Source organism: Struthio camelus, chromosome 11 (assembly GCF_040807025.1).
Source record: "Struthio camelus isolate bStrCam1 chromosome 11, bStrCam1.hap1, whole genome shotgun sequence".
NCBI lineage: Eukaryota > Metazoa > Chordata > Aves > Struthioniformes > Struthionidae > Struthio > Struthio camelus.
In genome coordinates, this window is record NC_090952.1 from 24,237,400 (window position 1) to 24,251,965 (window position 14,566).

The following is a 14,566-nucleotide window of genomic DNA, read 5'->3' on the forward strand; positions in this document are numbered from 1 at the left end:
CCGAGGCAGGACCAAGGGTACTCGGAGCATCTCTGACAGATGCATGAAAGCCATCCTTGGCTTCTCCAGCCTGCTCCAGTATTTCTAACCGGTAAAGAGTCTTTTCTAGGACCTAACTCAAATCTTCTGCGATTTCAGGCAATTTCTGTGTTTCCCCCATACCTTTGGAGCACAGCTGATCATTCTTATTGAAATGGTCCATGACGTATTGGGAGACCAGTGTAGTTCCCCTTCTTTCTTCCCTAATCTAAACAAATTCAGTGCTTTCAGATGCAGTTTTTGAAAACTACCTCTTTTGGACTCTTTTAAGGATTCTTTTTTATTGTTTTGTTTTGTTTTGTTTTTTGTCAAACAGCTAGTACCTAAGCCAGGACCCCAACTCCGAGTGAACTAACTCCTTTACAATTGGTGGTGGGCACATTGTAGGTATCTTATTCCAGAAAGATATTTCTCTTTTTTTTGCAATTTTAGTGCATTGACTTGGATAAATTAAACAGCTGATCATGTTCCTCTCGTGTCTAGTGCTATTCAAAAAGGACTTTGGCTGTCCCTGAGCCTACTTCCAGCAACAGCAATCAAGCAGGTGTTTTGCTGTCATTTCTGGCCCTGCAGCTGGGAGATTTATGGCTTGGGTGAAAAGCGAGTGCGGAAGTTCTCCTGGCAACTCTGGCTGATGGGTTTATGCTAAAGAAGAAAAGAGCTAAAGTAAATGTATGAAAGGCCACTATGGACCAAAGTCCACCTAGGTGAGTTCCTGTCCCTGGCAGTTGCCAGTAACAAATGCTTTGAGTGTAAAAAATAGCATTCGTACATTATGGCCCTTCTCCCTGCCAGCTGGTTATGGGTTCTTGCCTTTTGGGCTATAGTATTTAAAATCTCCTGGCAGACCTCTCTTCCAAGAGTTTATCTTGTCTCCTTCCTTTCCTGCCCTCTAGAAATGAATTGGAAGGTAAAAATGACAAATCACATGGACCGTAACAGCAGTGACTCAGCTCTGCGTCAGAAGTCCTGGAGGCCGGCGCGGTCACCGCTTCCGGGGGCGAGCAGGGAGCAAGCAAGCAAACCCTGAAGACCAGGAGGAGAAGTTCACAGCGGGGTTTGGAAGGAATGAGACTTTTTGCTTCTCATCTGCTTGGTCTGTCCTGACGAAAACCAGAGTGCCTGAGAGGCCGAAGAAGACCACACCCTAGTGCAATGCAATCCATCCTAATATAAATATGGCCAACACGCTCAGCGGGTTAGATGCATTTGGTGGATAGAAATAGCCTTCCTGGGAGAGCTGGTGCAATGCAGGTCAGGTGGAAGCTGGGCTCCAGAGTGCTGAAAACCAAGGCGAGGATGGGATGAGCAAGCAGTGGGGAAGCAGCAGTCAGCCCCACGGGCGGCTCTGCAGACTCCCCGGGCCGCTGCGCGCCGGCGCTGCTGCGCATGGCTCCCTCCTGCCCCGCGCCGTGTCCACTCGCCCAGTGCAATTCCTCCGTGCTTTGCTGCACCGTATTTGCATTGCCTGTCTACGTTATTCCTCGATGCTGTGAATAAGGAGGGCAGACGTGCCTGGCTGGAGGTCAGCGGTGGCTCAGCGCGGGAGCTGGCAGCCAGGATTGCTCCTCTCGGGGTGCCGGGTGAGCCAGCCGGCCCCACCGCTCCCGGCAGCTCCCCACACGCTGCTCCAGCCGGCTGCAGTCACCCCGGAAGAAGGAAGGAGATGAGGACTTCTCCTGGGGCCCTGCGCCCGGTGCTGCGGTGGCAGGAGCCCTGCCTGCACCCGGCCAGTGCAGCGATGCGCCGGCTGCTCGCTGGAGCGCTGCTCGCCCCTGTTGAGCGAGATTTAACGGCCCGAGCATTTAAAAACGCACGGGGAAATGGCACTCGGCCCTCTGGAATGATTTCTACGTGCCGCTGCCCTTCTCCGGTGACACAAAGAGTGAGAATGGTGGGCCAAGGGAAGCACTGGAAATTCGGTCCCCAAATGCAGTGACGGTACATTTAGTAGAGCCAGTCCCTTTCCTCGGCCGCCGGCAGGCGGGGAGCTCAGCTGCCTTGAGGAGCAGCTTTACAAGGAAAGCAGATTTGCTTTAATCTTTATGCTTCTTTTCTGCCCTGCTCAACAGGAGTCCAAATCCCGGCGCGCTCCCCTGCCCGTCCCGCTCCGGTGACGCCGCTGCAGGGCTTTGCTCAGCAACCCGCAGGCACCTGGCCCTCCGCGGCGGCCACGGTGCTCGGAGCCGACCGGCTCCTGCGCCGCCCGCCCTCGAGCCAGGCCGGGCCGGCTGCGTAATCCCCGCCGCCGCTCGGCAGCGCTGGGTTCGTGGGGCCGGGGCGGATGCACGCGCCTGCCCCGCGCTGCTGCGGTCCCGCTGCTTGGGCTTGTGCCAGCAAGTGAGGGCGAGCGCTGGGTGTTGTTAGCAGGATGCAGAAACTCATTTCGGAGCCGGCCCGTGCGGTCTTCGGTTGCCAGCTGTATGGGAAAGCGGGCAGGATAATGATCATCCGCGGGAGCTCCATGTTTTTCCCTCTTTGCAGCCTGGGCAGCTGGCTGAGCGCGTGGCCTGACAGGCTCTGTCCTGGCACGCGCAGGAGTATTTGGGCAATGTAAGAGGGAACACGGCAAATGGCACAGCCGCCCGGGCGTGACTTGCAGCAGATGTTTCACGGGAAACTGGAAAGAAAGCAAGAAACAAAATCTCAGCAGCACACGACGTGGCCTTTTAGGTTTGCCGGGATGCTTTTTTGTTGTTCGAGGCCCCACAGGATCGTATGGAGCTGCGGCTTTTTCCAGCAGCAACGACAACGATCCCCTCTGAGAGGCCAGCGAGTGCCTTTTGGCTCTGCTCACCGCGTCCGCTTCTGCAGAGGACGGCAGCGGCCCGAGGGAGGGGAGCGCGGCCGCCAGAGCAGCCCGGCCGACAGCCCCCTGCTCTGCCCAGACCCTGCGCGGGCCCCTTTGAAAGGAAATTATGAAAAATAAAATCTGGAGGGGCCGCAACTGAGCGAGTGCAAACCCCGAAGGGCCACCGCGCCGCGGGGAGGTAGCACCGGCGGGCCGGGCTGGGGGCCCGGCCATCTCGAGGGTGGGCAGCCGGCTCTGACGCTTGACGGATGAGCTGTTCCGCCCTGGCCCGTTCGGCAGCAGCAGTTGCCCTGCTGGGATCTGGAGGCACAGCGCGCGTATACGTGCGTGGGAATCGGGTTGTCTCAACGAGGCGGGAGCCTGAACTAACCTGCCAAAGCCGGGGAGCGAGGTGCGAACGAGCGGCAGGACCTCCCACCGCAGCAAGGACTCCCGCCGGGGCTGGAGTTCAGCTGCAACCATTTCCCCGTCCTCTGGTGAAGTGCATCAGCCCATCTACCCGTTTCACACACATCTGCTTAAATGAGTATATACATATATACATACACATATATATATATAAATATATATATATATATCTTTTCATATATATCTCATATATAATTTTATCTCCCACCTCATGGGGCCAGCAAGACGCTTCTAGCAGCGCTGGCCAAGCACAAGGCTAGCTGGCTAGTTTGTGTTTTAATGGAATTTAACCTGATTTAAAAAGATGATGCTCGCTGCTCGGCGACTTAACGCAGGGTGAGCAGCTTAGCTCCTCTGCCCCGACCCCTCCGCAGGAAGCGTGAATCGTTTTGCCCTTGCGTTTCTCCGCCGACAGCTGCAAAAGCTCTGTGCTCACCAGAGACCACCTCAGGCGTACTAGCGCAGAGCCTGCAGCGCTGGCGTACAACCCTCTCCCCTGTTAGTAGAAACATAGTTCAGAGAGGGGAAATAGCCCTTAATACAGCAGTGCTGTTAAGACTGGGGGGATATCAGTAATTTTTTTAACCTGCTTTTAGGCATTCAGTTCCTCTGCTTCAGCCTCCGGTCCAGAGAGACGCCTGCACCTGCGATCGCAGCCTTCGCCGTGCAGCCGCGAGGGAGATGATGCGCGCCAGGAGAGCCGGGCTTGCCTTGCCGGCACGCTGCTCAGACCGCTAGCTCGCCCGCGCTCGCTGCGAGCCCAGCCGCCGCCTCGACGATGCTGCATCTCAAAGTCCAGTTTCTGGATGACTCCCAGAAGATCTTCGTAGTCGATGTAAGTGGGCATCATCTTCTTATTGTTTTGGGCGAGTTAATTGCTGCTCTGAAGGATTGCATAAGCTGCTGATGGTCTGTGATAGCTTCTGGGTTCCAGCTTTGCAAAAAAAAAGAAAGAAAGAAAGAAAAAGCCAAAAAACAAACAAACAAACAAACAAAAGCAAAAAAAAAACCCCAAACTCAAAGCGAGAGCTTGTCGTGCTGGTTGCTAAGTGTCTTTCAGCACCAACACACTCCCGCTGTCCTCTCTTATTGGCATTATTTATAAAGAGGAAGGAATGGCTTTTACTTATCTGGTGTCACCTTGTTTGGAAATCAGCTGGTATAAAGTGATGGTCTTGACAAGTGGGGAATTTTGTTTTCATTTGTTTGGCTGCCAGTATAAGCATTCAACAAGGACAAAAAATCTGGGAACAGAATACAAATAACATATTTAGCCAAACTAGCCATGGTGAGAAGCATCTGCATGTACATCTCTTCTTGGGTATCTGATCGAAAAAGAAAACTGTGTGGCTTTGAGGATAGCTGAGGAGGAAAGAAACTCATTGGATCTTCTTTGCTGTATTACAGTGTCCCAAAGCACGCTGTCATTAGTCAGCCACACTTAATAAATACTAGCTCTGAATATGAACTGCTGAAAAGTATTTTAAATGCTAAAAGTGTTAATATCTATGATATTATAGATTTTATATATATATATATTTAGCTATATTTATATAGCCAGAACTAAGTATAAAGCAGTATCCTGTCCATATTTTAGAAATATATCTTTTTACAATTGTGGTTGAGCATTTACTGTTTATTAGGATTTGATATTCACAGTTGATAATTGAATTGGATAATTCAAGTAGATCTATTCTAGTACTTACCTGCCTCTCCTTTGGGATCAAACTGTTTTATTGAAAACTATTTTTTTTTCAAGTTTTATTACATTGCTTAAATAATCCTGTTGTTGTGTTTTCATAGCGTAGCTTAAGAAAACTTTTATTCAGTCTTGGAAGTACTTTGGTTTCTTTGCAATGGCAGTTCTGAACAAAAGAGGATTGTAAAATAGTTCATTTGAAACAGTATGGAAGTCATTTAATGTAACTCAATTAATGTGTCATAGACCTGGAGTCAGCTTAAAAACGAGCCTGGTCATTTAAAAATGCTGTTTTTCATACTGATTAGATCAGGGCATGGTGAGAGACAATTTGAAAGATGCTGCCGCCACAATATTGCTGCACTTTTCCATCTCTGCTTTCTTCTTTGCCCAAAACACTTACAGTACTATAGCTCTGCACAACGCTATCGCAGCAAAGAGCTTCCATTAGAGGAACCGCCAGTCATTTCCTTTTCATACGTGGAAAAATATTGGAAAGCCCTTTTAGGCATTTCATGCATTTGATGCTGTATGGTTACAATAAACGAGTAGCTGAATTAGCGGCGTTGCCGTCACAAAAGGACTGCTTTGGGCTAAGTTTGGAGCAGCTATTTCAAGCAGCTCTTCCTAAACCCTTCCTGACTTTGGAAAGCTCTTTTGTACGTGTAGTAGTTCAGTATAAATGGAGGGGAAAATACAAAAGAGACAAAACACGGCGGGCCTCATCGCCCGGCCGCCTGGCGCTTGGGGCACGCGCTTCCGCCTGCCTGGCGTGGGCATCAGGGCTGCCAGCACGTGCGGCGAGGGCCGGTGTCCAGCCCGGCTTTGCAGGGGACCGGGCTCGTCCCCGGGGCCGCGGGCGCTGGAGCGGCACCCGCCTCCTGCCTCACCCCGAGCCGTTGCAGAAAACCGGGAGCCGGCTGCCTCGGCGGAGCAGACTCGGGCACAGCGGCAGGCTGCCTCCTGCTCATCCTCACCGGCGGGGTCGCGACGGACCAAAAAAAACCGTCTTCTGCGGCCTCGTGCCCTTTACGACCAGGAAAGATGGGAACGTCCCGAAAGGAGCTGCGTGGAGCCGGCCGCCCCGGGGCCGGGCGCAAGCTGCGGCACGCGGGTTTCGGTGCGCCGCGCGCCAGCCGCAGCCGCGCGGGAGCCATCGTCCCGCCGGGCGCGCGGGAAACTCCCGCCCCGTCCGCTGCCAGCTGCTGCCCGGGCTGCCCTGCGCCGCGCGGAGGCGAATAACCCGGCGAGAGCTGCTTCGCTCTTCCCGGATGCCTGGCAAAAGGCCAAGGCTTTTCATGCCGGAAAATTCTAGCTTTGGACGTTGCAATTGTTTTAATTACCAGTCGTTTGGTTTTTTTTTTTTTTTTTTTTTTTTTTTGAGGCGAAGCGGGAGGGCTGCGCAGCCGGGGCTGTTATTACGCCGCCACTTTTCAGCAGCCTCGCAGCGCAGAGCTGGCAATTTTATGCCGGGAGGAGCTGTGAGAGGTTGTCATTAGCCTGCCGCGCACCTCCCTGCCCGGCCCGCCGCAGCGCTGCCTCCCTCTGAAAGCACCGCGACCTCGCAGGTGTCTGACCCATCCTTCCCGTCCCGGCTTGCTTTTGTGCTAATCAGTCATCATTCATATATATATATATATATATATATATATAGTTTGTTTTTTTTTTTTGGTCCACTCTTCATCAGGTAATAAAGGCGTAACAGGATGTGCATGGTTTTCTGGTGCTGCGGCACTGTCATCGGGACAAAAAAGTCCCGCCGGCGGTATCGGAGCGGGTGGGAGCACCTGCCTCATCGCGCTGAAAGCGTGTCCTCGCCGCTCTTGGCCGTGCCTAACCTGCTGCCTCCGCGGGGTGTTTGTCCCGTAGCAAAAAGCCTGCGGCAAAGGGCTCTTCAACCTGACCTGCAGCCACCTCAACCTTGCGGAGAAGGAGTACTTCGGGCTGGAGTTTCGGAGCCAGGCTGGGAACCATGTGAGTGAGGGGCCCTTGGCCGCAGCCCCGCTGCCCTCGCCGGCCCCTGTCCCGGGGTCTCCGCCAGCGGCGCGGCTCGGCGCGCTCGCAGGGCTGGCCAGCGATTGCGGTTGCCTTCTTGCATGATGCTGCGTCTTTTATTTCTATATCGCTCGGCCCACCATGCGGTTTGTTTACCCCGTTCTTCACTGCCTTATTTCAGGTCTGGTTGGAACCCCTAAAACCCATAACAAAACAAGTAAAAAGTAAGTGTGTCACAAACCAACTAAATCACTGCCAAGGACAGCCCGTCGCAGGTGCATTCGTGCAGTCGGTGCTTGGGGAAGGGGACTCGGTTTCTGGCGTTCACCTGGGCTCCTTTTATAGTCTGAGGCTGGGCAGGATTTCTGAAGTCACCACAGACCCCGTATAAAAGCCTGTAGCAACGCCACTGCCTTTGCGATGGGGTAGCTGCACCATCCTAGGCTTGGGCTGCTCACGTGCCGGCAGCTGGGCTGAGGCGGAGGGGATGCTCGGGGAGGGAGGGTTTGGGTGAACCTCCCTGTAAGGGACAAGCTTGATAAAAAGCCTCCCCTTTCCGGAGTCACCCGTGTGCACCCTGCCGCCCCGGGGGCGGGGGGGGGGGTCACAGCCCTGGGCATCCAGGCTGCCCCCCTTTTCCGCTAGCCCGGCGCTTAGCTCCGCATGTCCGAGGCTGCCCCCGACCAGCCCTGCCAGACGCCCGCTCCAGCGGGACCCTGCGGGAAATTGCAGTTTAAAAGAAACGCTGGTGCGTTTTCCCTTAGTAGTGGTTCGGCGTCCGACTGCCGGCTCGTTTTCTTCCGCAGCGCCGGGGAGCTGGTTGTCGTGGGGCAGGAGGGAGTCCCTAGCGCTCACAGCTTTTAAATCCTAATTTGCAAGGGGTCAGAGTGATTTAGTCCGTCAGGCGGCAGCATGTATGAAGAGAGTTGTAAATGTTCTCAATAGGCACATAAAAGAAAACTTATGAAGGTGTTGTGTTTTAAGATCCTAAGGAGGTTCTTTTCAAATTTATGGTGAAATTTTTCCCAGTGGACCCTGGACATCTGAGAGAAGAGCTGACCAGGTACAGTGTTTGCTCAGTTCCTTTCTTACTGCACAGTCCTACATTTTTGCAATTGCTAAGCATGTATTTAAAATCCTTATCTTCACCCCCCCCCCAACCTGTCTCTTAGCAGGGGTAATTCTATGTAGTGAAACAGCTTTGTACGTTACAAAACAAAACAAAAATCTTTCCTTGGGCTTCTGTTCATAAATTAAAATCCACTTGATGGATCAGCACTCTTTAGAGGCTGCAACCTGTTTACTGCTGAGCTGCTGGTAGTTGTTCCACGAGTCAGACTTTGCTGAGTCTAGCTGCCAGCTGCGTTCTGAAATAAGAACTTTAATTTTATTTTTGAAAACGACATAGTTTTAGCTCTCATGTTTTGCAGAAGGCATTGCAAATGGGAACTAAGAGTAAAACCCATGCAGTACACCAGCGGCACATCAGCCCTGAGAGATGCGGATGCCCTCTGAAGCAATAAAGGAATGTTAACGCTGAAACCTAGTGATGGGAGCAGCACGAGAGCAGCCAGCCCCTTGTTGCACAGCCCTGGGGGCTTGGCCCAGCTCCTGGCTCTCCGCCGAGCTGCAGCCCGGCGAAGGGCCCCCTCTGAGGACACTGTCCGCTCCCCCCTCCGCAGGTACCTCTTCACCCTCCAGATCAAGAAGGACCTGGCGTTCGGGCGGCTGCCCTGCAGCGACAAGAGCGCCGCGCTGCTCGTCTCCCACCTGCTGCAGTGTAAGGGCAGGCGAGTGCCTGCGGCGAACAGGGGGTCCGGGCCGCGGTGGGGGGAACGGGGGGGCGTTGTGGTGTGCAAACCCATCGCTCGCCGAGGGCTGCAGCTCCCGGCGGGGCTCCCCCCTGCCAACTCACCCCACTCCCGCTGTGCCCCGCAGCCGAGCTGGGTGACTTCCATGAAGAAAGGGACCAGAAGCACCTGGCGACCCACAAGTACCTGCCCAACCAGGAGTACCTGGACAACAAGATCATGCACTACCACCGGAAACACATGTAAGCGCCGTCCCCCGGTTCCCAGCCTTTCCGGCCCCGAAACCCACCCAAAGAGCATGCCGCCGCAGCACGGCACGGCCCTCAGATGCCTGCAACCAGGGACATTTTAATTAGCGCCCAGAGCTGGCAATGCGTGAGCCCGGTGCCCCGTGTGAGCCCGTTTCGGCAGCTGCCTTCTCTTGTGGCTGCAGCGGGAAGACGCCGGCCGAGTCGGACGCGCAGCTGCTGGACGTGGCCCGGAAGCTGGAGATGTACGGGATTCGCCCGCACCCCGCCAGCGACGGGGAGGGGACGCAGATCAACCTGGCCGTGGCGCACATGGGGGTGCTGGTGCTGCGGGTAAGCCCGGGGCGCCGGGCGGCCTTGCCGCTGGCTCCCGCTGGGGTCCTTAGCAGCCGGCGTAGCTCCAAAACCACCCAAACACCTGGGGCGGACGCCTTGGCCGGGGAGAGCCGTGTCTCGCCCTTGTAAACCAGTGTAGGCACCACAGGTTACACGGCTGCCTCACGCGTGTTTCCTGTATAATCTTCAAGCCAAAAAAAAAAAAAAAAAAGCCGTTTAACGTCTGTGCAATTACATGACGCTGTAATCACAGCGTAGCTGCAGAATAAATACAGGCTGCCTCGCAGCCCGCGTGAAGCAGTGCTCGCCTCCCACGCGGGCTTAGTTTCAACCTGGGAACGGCTTGCCGGGTAACGAGCCCTGCTAGACCTGGTTAGTCATGCAGAGCCGTAAACGCGGCTCGCACAGAGACGTGGTCGGTGCATCCACGATCCCACCGAAATCCGGGCGCTCTCGGGAAAGCAGGAGGGTCCCGGTGCCGCAGCAGGGCCGTAGCTGCTGCTGCAGCGGCAAGCGTTGCGTTGCTGCAGCCCAACGGCTGCTAGAGGTACCGGAGGGTAAGGGGCGCTTGCCGACTGCTGCGCTTGTCTTGGGATGGTGGGGACTTGCCAATAGCTTCAGTCAGTCGGCAGAGTCCAGCCCTGAAGCTCAGTTGCCATTTTTGGGATCAGCTGATGGAGAAGGCGCTCGGCGGGGCTGCGGCGGTGCCTCCCGGGTCGGGTCTGCTCTGCGTCAGTGTCTCCGAAGGGCCGCGTCTTGGCCCAGCTTATTTCTGCTTCCCCCTGTAAGCGCCACGTCCGCCCTTGCAGGGCAACACAAAGATCAACACGTTCAACTGGTCCAAAATCCGAAAACTCAGCTTCAAGAGGAAGCATTTTCTCATCAAGCTGCATGCAAATATCGCCGTAAGTAGCGCGCTAGCGGGGTCGCCGGCTGCCAGCCTGGCCCTCCCCAGACCCGCCTTGCCGGCTGGCGGGCCCAGGTGGTCCCCCCCGTTTGCCTAATGCCGTTTCCTCCGCTTTCCCCTTCGCAACGCCGGCCAGGCGCTGCGCAAGGACACGCTGGAGTTCGCCATGGCCAGCAGGGACGCCTGCAAGGCCTTCTGGAAGACGTGCGTCGAGTACCACGCCTTCTTCAGGCTCTCCGAGGAGCCCAAGTCCAAGCCCAAAGCCCTCCTGTGCAGCAAGGGCTCCAGTTTCCGCTACAGGTAAAAACACCCCCTTGCCTGCATGCACACCCCGGAGAAAAACCACCCCGCGGCCGGTGGCAGCGGGGCGACGGCTGACGGCTCGTCTCGGGCCTTTCTCCGCTTGCGGCCGCAGCGGGAGGACGCAGAGGCAGCTGCTGGAGCACGGCAGGAAGGGGCAGCGGCGGAGCCTGCCCTTCGAGAGGTACCGGGGGGGGGCGGCGGGGCAGGGCAGGGGGGCAACCGGGCAGCCGCTCACGCCCTCGGCCTTGCAGGAAGCGCGGCGCGTCCCGCTACGACGAGCGGCAGTGCCGCTCCTCGCCGGACCTCCCGACGGACGTGTCCAAGCAGGTAGGTGCCCGCGGCGGCGGCCGGGCGAGGCCAGGCCAGGCCACGGCTCCCCCACCACCGCCCTTCTGCTCCCGCCCAGGTGGAGGAGCTGCGCTTGGCCTACGGCGGCCGGGCCTCGTGCCGCGGGGCCGCCAACGGCGCCCACGCCTCGGAGCCCGCCCTGGAGGTGGCCTCGGCCGCCGAGCCGCCCTTCCTGCCGCCCTCCCGCAGCAGCTCCGCCTTCCCCCTGCTCTGGGCCGCGCTGGAGCGGGAGCGGGCCTGGGAGCCCTTCGGCCCGCCGCCGCCGCCCCCCTCCTTGACGTCCTTCCAGCCCCGCCGCGGCGCCAAGAGCACCTCCGCGGGCAACGTGCGGGAGGCGGCGCGGACGCTGGCCTACACCGACGTGCCCTACGCGCCCCCCGGCCCGCCGCTGCCGCCGCCCTCCCCGCCCCACGTGCGCTTCTACGTGGAGCGTCCCCCGCCGCCCCACGGCGAGGCCGGGGGGCCGCCGGGAGCCGCCAGGAGCCCCGGCGCCGCCCGCGTCAGCGAGGCCGCGAGCCGGGCCGCGGACCGCTCCTTCGACGGCGGCCCCCGCGAGCAGCCGCCCAAGCGCTCTTGGAGCCAGTCGGACATGAAGAGCCTGCGGTTCCCCTACGGCTCCGAGTTCAGGCCCTTGGGCCCCTGCCCGGCTCTCAGCAGCGGGCGGCGGCCGGCCGGCGCTTTCCGGCCCGTGGCGGCTCCGTGGGGGCTGCCGGCCGGGCCGCGGCGCCCGGCCGAGCGCTGCGTGGGCAGCAGCACCGAGTCCAGCGACTCCGACCCCGAGCTGCTGGCCGCTGAGGGCGGCGCCCGCTACGGCCGGCCGCGGCGCTCGCCCGCCGCCCGGGTCCGGCTCTCCTCCGGCAGCCTCCAGCTGGACGAGGAGGACGAAGAAGTGGCCTTGGCTACCAGCGCCGCGGTGGAGAGGGTTTCACCAGCCGCTTACTTCACCTAGCGGGGCGGCGAGCGCCGTGCTGCACGCCTGCCGCGTGTGCTGCAGAGGGTTGTTGACGGGCGACGAGGGCGCCCTCGGGCGTACCCAGGCCCTGCGCCGCCGCCACGGCCCCCCGAGGCGTCCCGCACCCCAGGGGACGCGGAGCAGGGCGGGCGGTGGGCCGTCGGAGGGGACCGACCGCTCCGGGAGCTGCCGGAGGCTCTGTCTTTTCCCCAGCCTGTTTTGAGCGCGAGCCCTTCGGGCAAGGCACCCCATAGCGACGCTCACCAAGTGTTTCGAGCAGCGTCCCGCGGCGGCTGGGAAAAGGGTTAACGAAGCCCGCGGTGCTGCACACCCGTTCGCCCCCACCGCGCGCCAGCCGCAGCTCCAGCGCCCCGGCCCCTCCGCGTCCGGCCTCATCAAGTGACGGGGGAAAACGGCTCACAGGAGGGGGAGGCAGGAAAAAAAAGAAAATGCAGGCAGCTGGTGCTCACCCCTGGCAGCAGGAAGTTTGCTGTCACCATGGTGCTTCTAACCGTCCCCGTTTGCACAATGTTATTTTCACCAGGGCTGTTTCCATAAAGAAGTTATACCAGAAGAAGCGGGAGAAGGGAATTCTTGAAATCCACAGGGTGGCAGGAAACTGCTTTAGTCATGGGTCCCTGAAAGAGCATAGGTATGAAAGTGCTTGAAGCAGAAGTATATTTGGAAAAAAAAAAAAATTGCTCTACGCTAGAACTACAGGAAACCACATAGGAAAGGGGTCCTGGGGAAGTAAAGAATGATGCTATTTCTGTAAGATTTTAGGGGAGGATTTTGTTACTTTTCTTTAAGAACAACCCTGTAAGATTCTGTAGGATGCTGCTGCTGCAAGGAGAGCGCCAGCCCAGTAAATCCACAGCTAGGATAATCACTGCGACCTGCGAGAATGGATTTCAGAAAGGAGGAAGCTGGGGGAAAAGACAGAAAAGAGGTTAGTTGCAACGCAAGAAGTAGGCTTCTGGGTACTGCCACACCCTACGCATCTCTGTTCTTCATTTTAAGAGCTGGTCAATAAAGACAAGTTGCTCACACCTGAGTTTTGTGTTCCTCTTTGCAGCAGCTGGCCCCTGTGGAAGCTGCACCTCCAACGCTGCAGGCACCTCCCAGCCGCCTTGCTCTGCGCCCCACGGCTCCCAGGCAGCCAGGGATGCTCCACTGAGCCGCCAGGCTGGCTTCCCTCTCCCACCGCTGCTTGCTGGCTCCCTCTGCGCTTTCAGTGTCTCGGCGACAGCAGCCTCCCCGAGATTCACTGAACGCTGCTCAAAACGACCACATTCTTGGTTGGCCGCCCAAAGAACTGTGTTAGATCAACAAGAGGGCACGCTGGAGGTTTGCTTTTGCTCAAGGCTGGCCTGTGCTGGAAAAGCTGTGAGCTACCTGGACCCCACATGCTGCTCTGAGTCAGGCCCAGACACTATTAAAAACAAAAACAAACAAACAAAAACAACTTTCTGGCCACACAGAGCTGTTTCTTCCCTTTCCCAAAGCTCTGCACTTGGGAAAGGGCAAGAGTCACCTCTCAATACAGCATTTAAGTATGGCAGCCTACATGCATGATTTGGTAGAGAAGAGCAGCGTTTCAAACACAAAATGTACATAAGGCCTTCAGACAACATCCCTTAAAGGGTCGTACCTAAAACACACAGGCAAAGCATAGGGAGGTATAGGCAAAGGTGGGCTCAGGCCAGCTTTCCTTTGAGCATAAGACTGCAAGAGCTGGGCCTGTTCAGCCTGGAGAAGAGAAGACTGAGAGGGGATCTCATCAACGTCTACAAGTATCTGAAGGGGGAGTGTCAAGAGGATGAGGCCAGCCTCTTCTCCGTGGTGCCCAGCAACAGGACAAGAGGCAACGGGCAGAAACTGAACCACAGGAAGTTCCATCTGAACCTGAGAAAAAACTTCTTGACTGTGAGGGTGACAGAGCATTGGAACAGGTTGCCCAGAGAGGTAGTGGAGTCTCCTTCCCTGGAGATCTTCAAAAGCCGTCTGGATGTGATCCTGGGCAATATGCTCTAGGTGACCCTGCTTGAACAGGGAGGTTGGACTAGATGATCTCCAGAGGTCCCATCCAACCTAAACGATTCTGTGATTCTGTGATTCTATGGCCCCGACGAGGCAGCAGCCCTCCTGAGAGAGATAAGAGCACAGCTACGCTGCTCACCTCCAGGAACTGCCAGCCCTGGCATTCGAGACAGAAGACCGTGCTGGGAAAAATCGGATAGCGGGGCCTCCTCCTAGCACTGAGAAGGAGGAACAAGGACTTGGGAAGGAACTATTTTTGGATTTTTCCATTGACTAGAGAGCACTGGGGCACACTGTGTGCACTGTGACTTAGCACATCCTACATGATGGTCAACAATAGCAGAGGAACAAAGCAGCCAGTGAGTAAGTGACAGAAATTACCATTCTCAACCTAAGCTGATTGCATGAACTAGTTTTCCTGGGACTGACATAGGAATAATCACAGTAAGCAGTGGCTTTCATGTCAAGGAACAACTGAAATAACCCCGGAATAAGTCCTTCCTCATGGTACCTGTATGGTACCTTCTCAGCCCTGTTTACCAAGAAGGAGGTCAGAAGAAACACCGAATATCTGTTAAATGATTATCACTAGGCAAAAAAGTGAGCGCAGAACAGTAACACGGAATGATTTGGTCCGCTGACAGTGAAAGAAAGATAGCGATACCAGG

General features: G+C 56.7%; 1 protein-coding gene across 2 annotated transcripts; it reads left to right on the forward strand.

Moving 5' to 3' along the window:
• Window positions 1-2,292: 2,292 nt before the first annotated feature.
• FRMD7 (FERM domain containing 7) lies at window positions 2,293-11,855 on the forward strand. Of its 2 annotated transcripts, XM_068956866.1 has the most exons (13): window positions 2,293-3,377; window positions 3,856-4,094; window positions 6,828-6,932; window positions 7,135-7,177; window positions 7,938-8,016; window positions 8,636-8,733; window positions 8,892-9,006; window positions 9,198-9,345; window positions 10,158-10,253; window positions 10,392-10,555; window positions 10,671-10,739; window positions 10,810-10,885; window positions 10,965-11,855. In XM_068956866.1, the coding sequence occupies exons 2-13, from the start codon at window positions 4,038-4,040 to the stop codon at window positions 11,853-11,855; spliced, it is 1,941 nt and encodes a 646-aa protein (XP_068812967.1). In that variant the 5' UTR covers window positions 2,293-3,377; window positions 3,856-4,037. The 2 variants fall into 2 exon arrangements, with proteins under 2 accessions (XP_068812967.1, XP_068812968.1); XM_068956867.1 differs by lacking the exon at window positions 2,293-3,377 and having other exon boundaries at window positions 3,801-4,094.
• The last annotated feature ends 2,711 nt before the right edge of the window (window positions 11,856-14,566 follow it).